This window comes from Cryptotermes secundus, unplaced genomic scaffold (assembly GCF_002891405.2).
Source record: "Cryptotermes secundus unplaced genomic scaffold, Csec_1.0 scaffold572, whole genome shotgun sequence".
Taxonomy (NCBI): Eukaryota; Metazoa; Arthropoda; class Insecta; order Blattodea; family Kalotermitidae; genus Cryptotermes; species Cryptotermes secundus.
The window spans coordinates 1,266,552-1,279,489 of record NW_019725849.1 but is presented as its reverse complement, the minus strand read 5'-3'; the positions used below and the strand labels follow the sequence as shown (position 1 = coordinate 1,279,489).

General features: G+C 39.5%; 1 protein-coding gene across 7 annotated transcripts in view; it reads left to right on the top strand.

Annotated features, from left to right (window-relative positions):
- The window catches only part of LOC111863748 (troponin I), a 192,921-nt gene extending 180,310 nt beyond the window's left edge, over nt 1-12,611 (top strand). For 4 of the 7 annotated variants that reach the window (XM_023850342.2, XM_023850343.1, XM_023850338.2 and 1 more), the window contains 4 exons: nt 4,158-4,201; nt 5,481-5,617; nt 7,104-7,108; nt 12,050-12,611. In XM_023850342.2, the coding sequence (XP_023706110.1) occupies nt 4,158-4,201; nt 5,481-5,617; nt 7,104-7,108; nt 12,050-12,118 (255 nt within the window). In that variant the 3' untranslated portion in view covers nt 12,119-12,611. Of the gene's footprint in view, nt 1-4,157; nt 4,202-5,480; nt 5,618-7,103; nt 7,109-12,047 lie in introns of all 7 variants that reach the window. The other 3 variants (XM_023850341.2, XM_023850336.2, XM_023850340.2) reach the window with 2 other exon arrangements.
- The last annotated feature ends 327 nt before the right edge of the window (nt 12,612-12,938 follow it).

Below are 12,938 nucleotides of genomic sequence, written 5' to 3'. Positions count from 1 at the left end.
GCTACTTTGTCCATCACAAATCCCACTTGACCAGACTCGGGATCGAACCCGGGCCGCAGCGGTGGGAAGCCAGCAACTAACCGCTTAAGCTATGGCACGGCCATCACGTAACAATAAATCACGTGAATCATGAGAAGAGCCATGATTCGCCAATTTGAATTCAGAAATAAATTTATACATGTGTAGTCGCTTTCCCATTGAAGGGCCTCTGGCCCCTTCTGCGTGTGAACTACCTCGCCCCAAAGCGGGCGCAAGGATATAGTGCTCTTTTCGCATCCTCTCTTCAACCCGAAACGTCGGGGCATGTGGTCTAAAGCTAGCAACCTCCGGACCACGTACCAGTATGTCTTAGTTTCGTCAGTGTTTGCCGCAGGTAGCAACACGAGGGGTACACACGTAGCTGTGGACAGGCGTATCTTCTAGACGGACAGTGCTGACCACTGTCACGGTCAAGTTAACCTCCGTCCGTTTTCAGCCCACATGCGGACTTGCGAGTTAACAAATTGGCGTCAGTTACAAATGGACGTCGAGCTGGCATCTTCCTTGCGGAACACGCCCCTGTGTTCCTTCCCAGTTTTTGAGAACGAACTTTAATATGGGCCGTTTTTACTTCGAAGCTGCAAAAGTTATGTTATTATTATTATTATTATTATTCTCGGTTTTTGATTTCGCATGCGCATAATCTGTGATATTATTTTGACTTGAGACCGAAGTAATTGATATTTGTAGGATTTTACTTCGCCTGTTCCTGAGTAAATGTTTTTGGTAGGGCGTAGGACCATTTCGTAATCTTTTTCCTCGTCTGTCCGGCTGTACGCCTGAAACTCGCGAACCCCTAAGTTTCTCTGTATGAAGTTCGATATTGCGAAGCCTAAGTGTTCATTATGCTGTGCGTACATTCCCTAACTCATAAAAGATTTGTCTTCCGGACACACGCGTGGTTTTTCGACCAGCGGACAATGGAATATGGAACAAAAGCAGAATTCGATGAAGTGTCTTATTATCAATAATACCTAAACAAAACTTTCTTCCACATGAAATTACAGGGCTCCGTGTGTATAACATGTATACTAAGGCGCAGCTGATAGTCCTATAGAAGTACGAGTATTTTGTTCTCGATTATAATAGGCACGAAAATAAATATTTTAGTTACTTCAATAAGAGGGCCACGCCATAGCTCAAGCGGTTAATCGCTGGCTTCCCACCGCGGCGGCCCGGTATCGATCCAGGGTCTGGTCAAGTGGGATTTGTGGTGGACAAAGTGGCGCTGGGGCAGGTTTTCTCCGAGTACTTCGATTTCTCCTGTCAATCTTCATTCCACCAATTGCTCCACAATCACCCTCACCTATCATCTGGGGCTGGTACAATAGGCCTCAAGGGGTCGCGGTAGAAGGGACTTAGTCCCACCTCACTAGCAATAAAGAAGTAATACTTCAATAAGACCTCACAATTAGACCGCCTCTGTGGCCTAGTGGTCAGGGTTCCTGGCTACAAATCCACAGGTCCCGGGTTCGATTTCCGGCGTTACCAGATTTTCTAAGAGGTGGTGGGTCTGAAACGGTGTCCACTCAACCTCGTGAGGAAAATTGAGGAGTTGTTTCAAGGGAATAGCGGCTACGGTCTAGAAAACCGAGATTAACGGAAATGGGGATCCGTTGCGCTGATCACGCGACACCCTCCATCCGCTAAAGTTGGCACAAAGTTCGCCGACAAGCGGTGGTCTCTCGGTCGGTACAGTTCGCTTGAGGACTGAAGCCACGGATTTTAGTTTTTATTTAGATTTCGCGAGATTTCGATCAAAATTCTTCTCTTGCGCAAGAGACGAAAAGGCATATTTTAGATACTAGCATTAAGAAGTAATTTTACTTAAAATAATCTGTTTTAACTTATTTACAAGAGAGCGTCGAAGGTTTTTAGTAGCGAATGAAGAATCTATACGCGATCGGACCAGCAGCTGTGCTACTGTTCGGAACGCCTGTGTCCGTGGTACAGAGATGCTTAAATTCGCAATTCTCTTACGTTAGTGTATATCGGAGTACGATTAAGCATTTTATATTACATGGCCGTGAAAAAGAAACCACGATATTCTGCGAAGTTTTAATGCTATCGTGTGAATCAGCTGATCAGAAATAAATATGTTATCTTCCCGATGTCGAAATTAACTCCACAGATAGCTCTTGCCGGTTTAACTCTCTGAGAAAGCCACTGAAACTTACGAAGGAACACTGTATCCGTGTTAGCTTGTTCTCTTCTTTATCGTAACAGCCTCTCTGTAACCTACCAGCAAGTAATTTCTCCTGAATGTCGCGTGCCTTCAACACAGTCATTGTTCACTCAATGTGAGTCACCTGCCACTGCAGATTTGTTTGTGAAGTTCAGTGATAGGTTTTGGTTACCATTTCAGTTTGCAGGGATGTGTTAAGTCCCTTAACAAACTCGCCAGATATTTAATTATTTCCTGGTTGATTTCGGGGCACGCGGTAGCGTAGTTGGTTCATACATTATGCTACAAGTCGGAAGGTAGCTGGTTCGATTCCCGATGAGGTAATTGAATTTTTTTTTTCAATTTACCTAATCCTTCCAGCCGCAATATGACCCTGGGGTCGACTCAGCCTCTAACAGAAATGAGTACCAGGAAGATTCTTGAGGAGTAAAGATGGTCGGCGCGTAAGGCTGACAACCTTACCACCATCTATGAGCCGATTTTCTTGAATATTTCGGAGCCTCGACCTCTCACACTCCTATAGGTCTTCACTGCCTGTTACAGGGATAGCTTTACCTTTCACCTGGTAGATTTCAGTGTGGCTGTCTTCTTAACAAACCACTCATCTGTTTCCCACTCTGTTGTATGTGACTTCTATACCCGAAGGCTACAGGAACTTGACATCAATGTTCTGTCCGGAAATTTACCACATCATAATACACTATACTAAAATATTTCTTAGAAACGAGTACACGAAATGACTCATTCAACACGTCAAATCTTATCCTTCTGTCATCTTTCCAAGTGGACAGTGCGTTCTGACGTGTATAATTCACGGCACTGGGAACGCTTCGCGTAGCCCTCTCTTCTCTGAGAGCGTTAGAACAAAATTCTCTTGGAACTTGAATTTCTCACTGTGGCAAGTTTCAAAATTAAGATCTTCAGGGTTGTGACGCCGTATAGTTTATCAACAATTCGAATCAATCTGCTGTCTCCATTTTCAAAGTTATGATGGAGAATGGAAAAAAGCTAATGTCTTCGAAATGTTGAGACCCGCGTGCCAAACTACAAGGTATCACATTTAAGAAGAGCTTAATCTTGATATCATCCATTCCTGATAAAGTAGGAACAGGTAGAAATTAATGTGCCGCAAAGCACTGTCCATTTCTTGAAGCCTCTGTCCTTTTGTGTTGCAACATGTGTCAGTTTTGACGCTTGTCGTTGTGTTCCTAGTTTGATTGTGTGTTATCGGACTAGCATTGCGTCTCATCATATCGTGTTCTTACTCAGATTCTGCCACCCTTCCTTGTCCACGGCACACAACCTTATAGTAACTGCATTTTAACAGCATTTGTTTTAAAGTCTAGCATTGGAGTCACCCTGCAATGTGATGGTCCCTGTAGCCTTTCGAGTGGAGCCTCAGAGGGGGCAAAAGAATTTAACATGTCACCTGTCGGTGTTACATGCGGTCAGGATGCGGCCAGGACGTGAACAGAAGAACACAAACTGTTTGCTGGTGTTGCTTTGCGGCGGAAGGCTCTGAGAGGCAATTCAAGGGACCGTCAAATCACAGCGGGACTCTAGTAGAGTAACCTCATTTGTCACACGCATGCGCATTAGGCATGATAGAACATGAATGTTTCACTAACTCTATTGATTTAACAACAGAAGTGAAAATCACGATCTTTTCTAACCACTAGATTAGATTTCATACAGTGGTATATTTGCTGTGACTTTGAAATTTTACATTTCTTCTAGTTAAATATGCTATAGAAATTTTCAGTACAAAGTTACTTTTATTTCAGATTTAATAATTTCGAAAACGATAAAAATATATTTGCAAAAATACGATTTCAGTATATGTTTTATAATGTTGTTTAAAAATTATGCAAACACAAGAAACACGCTACATTCCACCAAACAACTAATATGTCTTGTAACGTTATTTGCGCAGATCTCCGACCTAAACAGCCAAGTGAACGACCTGCGCGGTAAATTGTGAGTATCTATGCACTCTGTTCTATTTCCTTATTAATTTTAGCGAACTTTATAAACTTTCCTGCTAATAATACAATTAGTATTCAAGTATCTAATCCTATCGAGTCAGAAAAAGAATGAACACCGAAAGTGGGGATTAAAGCAGACAGCAGTGCTTCGGTACGCAGTCTGCATCTCACACACCCCTTCCATTAACACCAATAGCAAAACGAGAACTCAAAAAGTGAGTCGCAGAACGGAACGACGTCAAGAATGCAAATGACAACGGATGGGTGTGGGGGGAAGAGAAGCATAAAGGACGTAGCTGCTAGGTAAGCATGTAGAGGAGAATCTGTGTTCATTCTTTCCCTGGCCCGACTTTAGTGTTAAGAGTTTTTAAATTAGAATATTATTTCTCGCTCTGTATACATAATTCTGAAGAGACTTCAAATCTAGCTTCATTTGGTAGGTCATTATTTACAAAGTCTGAATATGACTGCTTTACAATATTATAAGCCTAGAGCAGGTATCCCTGTGAATTTTGAATTTTAAATTTTAAAATTAAAAAAAAAATTTAAATTGAAGATTTTAAAAATACCAAAATTCAAAAATCAAATTGACATATGTAATTAACAAAGATTTGGTACATATCTGACAAATATCAGCAGGGGAATTCTGATATATCGGGACCTATTAACAACGGAGAAATGAACAATTAAGAAAGCTGGTGTTTTTAAATTTTAAACTACGTGCAGTGTAACGGCTACGTGAGAGTATACACCTGATGATGGTCATTTACGGCCGAAACATGTAGTGTAGAAGAAAAGAAAACAAAAGAACTACAATAAATTTTTGTACTTAGGACGGAGTTTGTGTCATACATTGTCTACTTTACTTTCCAGAGCTTCTCATTTAAGTCAATCTGTGTGGATCGTACTTGAATTAAAACCACAATTGGCTATGTCTGTAAGTCAAAATTTGGCAAGGACAGTAGTTAGGTAAAATTGTCTGTCAGATCCTAAATTATTTGCTAAGAGAGCATATGCCATTTATTCAGGCTCCTCTTTCTTCAGTTGTTGGTAGCCATATTACGGTTCGTAAAGAATATGTCGATGTAACGTTCTGTGATTAGACTGAAGGCCGAATATTGAAATGGAAATGTTATCGTTCAGAACTGTTTACTACAGATATCCGGTCTACAAAACCGAAATTAACGGCCTTGAATACGATTGGACTAATATTAGTGGCGTCTGGACGTATGCTTCGTCGTTAACATCCAGATTTACCTTGTGTTATACAGCCAAAAGCCAACCCTGAAGAAGGTGTCAAAGTATGAGAACAAGTTCGCCAAGTTGCAGAAGAAAGCAGCTGAGTTCAACTTCCGGAATCAGCTCAAGGTTGTTAAGAAGAAGGAGTTCACCCTCGAGGAAGAGGACACCCTGGGGAGTGTATCCCCACACAGCAGACAGTACACACAGACAGACACACAGACACAGCCAGAGGTCTGATACGTTGCAACCCGTCGCCGTGGAGCGCTAGCGCCATCGGCGGACATGGCAGAATCGTCCGAAATTTGACACATTAAGATGTAATTCATTTCCGTTGCCGTATTCATCAGGTTTACGAACATGAGCCCGTTAAAAAGAACTAAGAATCCAAAGTACAATGCGGAGGCTATGACTTTCCTTCTGTCCACATATTTCTTCTCCTAAACATCTATAGAGAAATTTCAGTTTTCTTTGGTAGAACAATTTGTGTATACTGAAAATGTTTAGGTGGACTTGAAAGTTAATTTTGGATAATGAAGGTCGCAGTACATCCAATATAAACGTCTCTGGCTTTGATCTTACCCAGATTGTCGCAACGACACGTCACACGTACGATTTCTTACTTATAGAAGATACAAGGTTTTTTGAAAACTATTAATTTTGCTTGAAAGCCTTTTGTATTGTAGGATTTTACACTATTTCTTTAATGAGTACGAAATTTCCGAAACCAAGAGTTTCCCAAATTTTAAAGCATGTATGAAGGCAAACAAACTCTTAAAATTCATACACTGATTAATATTTGCTGCAAGATTACATGATTGTCAGAATGTGTTTCTGGTGCTCATTCTTGTTACATGGTTTAATGTTTTGTGTCTCATTCTGTTTTACTTCTTTCACAGCCCAAGAAATCAGAAAAGGCGGATTGGCAGATGAAAAAATAAACACACGCAGTATCACAGACACGTGTATTACGTTGTCCCATAAACCATTAACAAGTTACCTTTTTTAAATTCTTCATTACTCACGGACTTTGATTGTTTTCTTTGTTTATGTCGGAAATGCAGTCACAGTCCACACCTACACACAATTTTTACATAGCTTTGTCTTTTTCTTACTCATAGTCACTATTTTACAATCTAATTTTATCTGTGTATACGTTTTTGTTGTCTTTTCCTTATTTTGTGATGTCTTTGTGTTGTAAATTTTGTCCGTCCTTCTGAATGACGTCAGCACAATATGGCTGCGAGTGTTTTTAACATATGATTTATCTTTCTGCAGTATGGACGGAGTTTATAGATGTTATAGAAGTTTTTGTAGTTCTCTTTATTCCAAAACTGATTTAGTTTGACGTTCTGTTATGATTATATTGCAAGAATACTGGGTTTTACATCTACCAGTTCTGCAGGACTGGTGAAATTATTTTTCACACGCGTGTAACAGTAAGTTTCATATTATAACACTGCAAAATTGCAACACTTGGCGAGCTGGACAGAACACATGCGCCATAACAATATGGCGGAGCATGACCAGCAAAGTTAAAAGGAAAAGTTAAGAACCGGCGGTCTTCAGATAAGTATATGAGCCTTCAATTATGACATAACGACCAGTTACACTAGTCCAGTTCCTAAGTAGTGGACAGCATGGGATGCGCCTTGAAGAGGTGAGATTTCTACCCTGCAGCAATCCCTACACCAAAATCACATAATTTTACATAAATAATATCTAAAATTTGTGACGACGGTACATTATTACAAATATTATGTTTCTGGACATTATCCATCGTCCCGTATTTATCTAGAAACGCCATCCTGTTTATTTTACAAAACAGGACGTTTCGGAGACTGGATTCTGTCTTCTGAAAATGGAGACAAAATCCAGTCTTCCAAAAGCTATGTTTGTAATATGAACAGGACGATGGATAATGTCCAGAAACATTAATATCTATAATAATCTTACTGTTTCCCATTGCATAAAATGAATGTACCAATTTTAAAAATAGCGAAATAGATCCAAAGTCATCATCAGTTGTGAAACTAATATTAATTGGATGTTTTTGGCATTTGTCTGAAATCCCACTGCACCGAAAGAAAGAAATTCTTCAATATAAAGACAAATTGAAGCTTGCTACCGTTCCCATGATAATACGTCAACATAATTGTAATATTGTCCCTGTGTCCAAGCCCTCCATCATTGAAGTAACGTGCAGATATATCGATAAGTATATCTCATTTTCACTGGTATGCGCCATACGCCGAGTATTTATTAAAATAAGCTTCCATAACCTCAAAAGCGACACGCCCCAGGTAAACAGTTCAATAAACAGCATGGAAGCATATGAATATGTTGTAGCATGTAGAACCATTACTAGACAGCGACCGTGAAACGAGCAGGGCCACACAGCAATGAGCCCATGCGCAATAACAGAACAACTTCTGGAAACGGTGTTTTCTAAGCGGTCCTTGCCACGGGGTTATATAGCGAGGACACCAGTTGAGTTGCAGTCGGTTGTATGCCAGTTTGTTAAGCGAAGCCTAGGAGGTTGTGTCAGATGGCCGCCATTCTGCGAGTTAGTTGAAACAGTAGGTTCAGTTGTGACACATTCGCCGGAAAGTAACGACGTGAGCACATAATCTGAGGAATCTCCATTGTTAAGAACCGTTATCAGGAAATGTTCAGTGAAAGCAGATTGAGAAGGTTTAATGCGTGAGGTAATGATTTGTAAAGTGTGGAGATTGGCTATAGCGTTATAATTACTTGTAATTACGATATGTAAGTGGCCAATATATCAAGTCACCAATCCGAATCCCTTCTGTAGTCACACATACACGTGACAGTAGTTTATACTAATTAAGCCGGAGGGCTAAAAATAAGAAATGAAGAATGATATTTAACGAAACCTCTGAACTCTAAAAATGGCTCCCACNCGGACCCAACTGAATAGGTGTTTTCCTTCACCTGAGGACGGAAACAGACCCAGTTTCCGAAACGTCGTGTTTTTATTTGTTATCTTAAAAACCAGGACGATGGATAAAGTCCAAAAACACAATATTTCAAAATAATCGTTGTTTATTGCGATAATTATGCAAAAGGCATAATTACGTTTTGTGAGCGAATAAGCAGAATATTTTATGATAAGGTAGCCGTTACATACAGTTCTTTAATAATTCTCATTATAAAAATATAATAATTACATTTAAACCAAAACGATGTCCCCCTCTGCCTGTTCACCACTGCGTACACCACGCACGCGTACACTCGTCAACAAAATATATCAACAATTACACAAACACTGAGTTCCTCTGAGTGATCTGTCAAAATCAGAAGATCAATTACAAATTTTATTTTATAAACTGAACAAACTAATAATAAAATATGAGATAACATGAATATAGCATTTCAGCCTCATATTGGGTGTGAACTATATATTATCACGTATTTGAGTGACTACAGACGGGGTTTGAATTGGTAATTGGATTTATTGAACTCTTACAGATCCGTGACTACAAGTAATTATAACCGTCTCACTAATCACACACTTTACAGTTCACTAGAGCACATATTTAAGTCTTTCCGTCCTGCGGTGTCTTCACCAGTCTTCTGGTAACGGCTGCCAACGGAGGGCGTTCCTCTTCCTCTGGGTCCCCGAACTATCCCCGACTTCGGCTACAGCAACTCTCGACTGACTGACTGACTCTGACTAACTGATCGTAGAGTCAGAGTTACTTTACGAATGACGGTTTACATCCAGTCAGTTCGTCTTGGCTTCAAGAGCCTTGAGACCCACGATCAGAGATTAGCTAACCCATAACTAACTGTTCTTTTTATAACATCTCGGCACGGATCGCACCTAAAACGCTGTTCCTCTATTTCTGTTTAAGGCTGTTGCCTAGTAACGGCCGTTGTTTAATTGTTTTATTTCGCTGTCGTTGCCTAGCAACGGGTATTCATGTCACTATAGTACTAAGGGGAGAAGATATAGATGTTAACATCTGTAACTTCTTTAAACCAATAAACCACGTACACTAAGGCATCTGCTTGTTGGTTAATGCTGCCGGTCGACAGAATTTTCAAACCGTCAAAATCTAGGATCCCACTGCAGAAGAAAATTAATCCTAATCTCCATGGATGCGCCTGTGGAAGAGTAATGATAGGAGTGGAAGCAATAGACGAAACAAAATTTACGATTTCTGAAGTAACATTCATGATTCAAATGGCTAAATACACTTACGTGGACCAGAAAATAAACGACGGAATATTGAAACAATTAGAAATAAGAAACCAATCGGATTCTAAGTCAGAATTCTGGAACCAGAAGAAACTGCCATTGATGGGCAATCGCTCGGTAAACATCTCTACTTTGGCAACGGATATTCACACGGAACAAAATAAGAAATGTTGGAAGTGATGTTTTCTGTGGTGTCCGCCCCAACGCTGTGTACCGGGAACCGAAGAGCTTCGTGAATTTTAGAAGATGGAAACATACTTGGAGCCTTGAGAGATGCGAGAAAGCCGCCAGACAGCGAGTACAGAGGCCGTTGAACGGACGGAGTGAGAAATCTACGGCAATGAGAGCCGTTACAAAGTAATGACAGGCGAAGACTAAGAAGATTTAGTGCGTTGCTTAGTGACTTGTAACGTGTGAATTAGCGATAGCGTTGTGGTTACATGTGGTTACGAGTTTTAAGGGTCCAATATATCCGATTACCAATCCAAATCCGACGTATAGTCACTCCATCACGTGACAATGTGAAGAATTATATTTCCAACACAGACTTTGAAGTAGCGTAATAACTATTGCGTAATTACAAACCGTTACCAAGGAGCCTGAGAAACCGTCTGAGAAGAGAACCGGACGAAAGAGATCGAACTGGTTTACAAGTGGTCCACCTGGCTGACTGCTGGCTGATACTAAAGATGGCGGTGAGAGCAGTCGGAACGGCAGGTGTGAAGCTGATGACCAAAACGAAATCTTGCCAAGCTTTTCAGTCACCTTCCTCCATTCTAAACGTTTTCTAGACGTTTAATAATATTTGTCCCAACAATTAGCTTTGCTATATTTTATTCTAATAATTGCCACAAAATATTTCTGTGCGAAAGTGAAACAAAATATTCATTTAAATATAACGTTTTGTTCTTGTCGTTTGAATTTCGCCCTGAGTAGGAATACGAAATATTGTCCCCACAGAAAGCGTTCTGCCCAGTAAACAGCGTGGGATGAAACCGGAAAACTTGCACCTTGCTCTCAAGTGCCCTAAAATTTCTATTCTCGTTAAGAACGTAGTAAACAGTGATAGAAAATATGGGGCCGTTGTGCAAGAAATGTCCTCGACTTGTGTAGCCCACTTTTTAATTCTCCCTACTGTGTTTTCTTTTAACTTCTTCTTTTTCCTGTCTTTCATAATGTGTGTTTCCACTTGTTATGTAACTTTTCGTAGCTATTGCCTAGTTCAATGTAGCAATCTGGCCTGTAATTTCATAAGAGTTCTGTGACTTGGAATAACTGTTACACAGTTAGTCCTACTATTAGGTACAGAGGTTTAATTTAATTGTTGAACTTGAAACCCATTTACCTTCACTATTCAGTAAGCGCAGAATTAGAAATTAAATTATAAATTTATCCAATTAAACTTTAAAGGAATATACATACTACCAATACTATTTCGTAGTGTATTCGCTATTGAAAATTTGATTTATAATTATGAAATTTTGCACAACTCAAAAATAATTCGCTTGAATTCCAATGAATTTGAACAATGAAACAGAACAATGAAAGGACTGAAAACTTTAGAAACTCTGAAGCGAGCTATTCCTCAAAGCCTGCAGTCCAGTAGGTTACGTGCAAACAGTAAGATTCACAGAAAAATCAATTTCACAGGAAAAACAAAGTAATTTCTTTCCCAAATTGGGCACGCTGTAGAAGGACGTTATTATTTAATGACGTAATGATAAACAAATGTTCATATAATCAATTAAATGAATACGCTTTCTCAGCCAGCTGTGAAACGTGTAAGAAATAAAGTTTCTGGGAGATGTTATAGCATCCAAATCAATTCACAAAATATACGAAGAATATGGCCTTCTGCGTTATAACGCTGTATTTTAGAGGAAATATCGACTCTATCGTCACGTTTTAAACAGTGAACCGAGCAAGGAGCTAGCAGAAACATAATGGCAAACTGTCAGATATCAGCGCCTGCCATGAGTGTTCGCTGTAACAGATATTTTAAGTCACAAGAACCATTAGTTTTACCCTCAGTATGTTCAGATTTCTAAACATCCTTATTCATAAGTAGATGAGGGATTTCTTCTAACGAATACAGTACAAAATGAAGCCATAGCTTATACATGCAATTTGAGAGAAGATTTCGTAGGCTTAGAAGAGAAGAATGTCAGAGATTTCATTCTCGTGGGTATAGATTATGAACATTTTGCAATATAATGGGTTCGTATCAGCTCATTTCTGTAAATTTAGTTTCTTTCTTAGTGGGTGTCGTACGGTTTATGTAAATGACAATCATATGACGCATGAATGCCCCTATTTTGCTCATGTTTGCTGCTGCAAGGTACAAATGTGTGCTCATTTCTGTTTTCTTGTTTTCAGCAGAAGAAACCGGACTGGACAAAGAAGGGGGAAGAAAAGAAGGAGGGAGAGAAAGAAGTGGAGGCATAAATTTGATATTTACAGAATCTTTCAATTACTTTTCTATAACTTTGAAAATGAAAATTGTCACAGGCAGACGGAACGAATTTCTGGTTGCGTGAAGGATAAGTGGAGCCTAGCAACGAACAAACGAGAGCTGCAATCGTGACGTCAACATTGTTCCGCTGTGATTTTATGTTCCTTTTATATTTTTATTCTTAACTTAAATATAGAGACCTACTGTTTTATTGTGGATTTAGAAATACCATACTTTGTAGTAAACTTATATTTTCTTCTTCTTACATTCTGTAACAAACATTTCTCTTTTTAATCTTTTCCATTTTGAATTTATCGGTGTTTACTGTGAAATTATTTGCAATCTTGGTGCAAACAGACAACAAATAAACATTGTACACCATTATAACTAAACTGAATATTAAAATTTTGAATGCACAGGTCCATATGGCCCATTGACACAAATAAAAATAACATTTTTCACAGAGCAATAAAAATCAACGAATCAGTCATGTCTTCTGTCCCTCCTACATGGCAATAATTCTAAATTCCAACTGTTACAAGGAGTGATGAAGGACATAGAGGTAAGGTCAGGATAGGGACCAGTGGCGTGTCTTGTTGGAGACGGTAATAAACCTTCGGGTTCCATAATAACTGCAATAATATTTCGGTTAGGGTCTGGAAAATATATACACGTTTATTTCACAAAAAGAACGTTGCATCTCCATTAGCAAGAACCGCCACTTGATGCTTTCATTTGTTTTATGAGGTCATTAGATTTTTTTCAGTTGACCTAACCCTTCCAGCCGCACTAGACCCTGGGGTTTACTCAGCC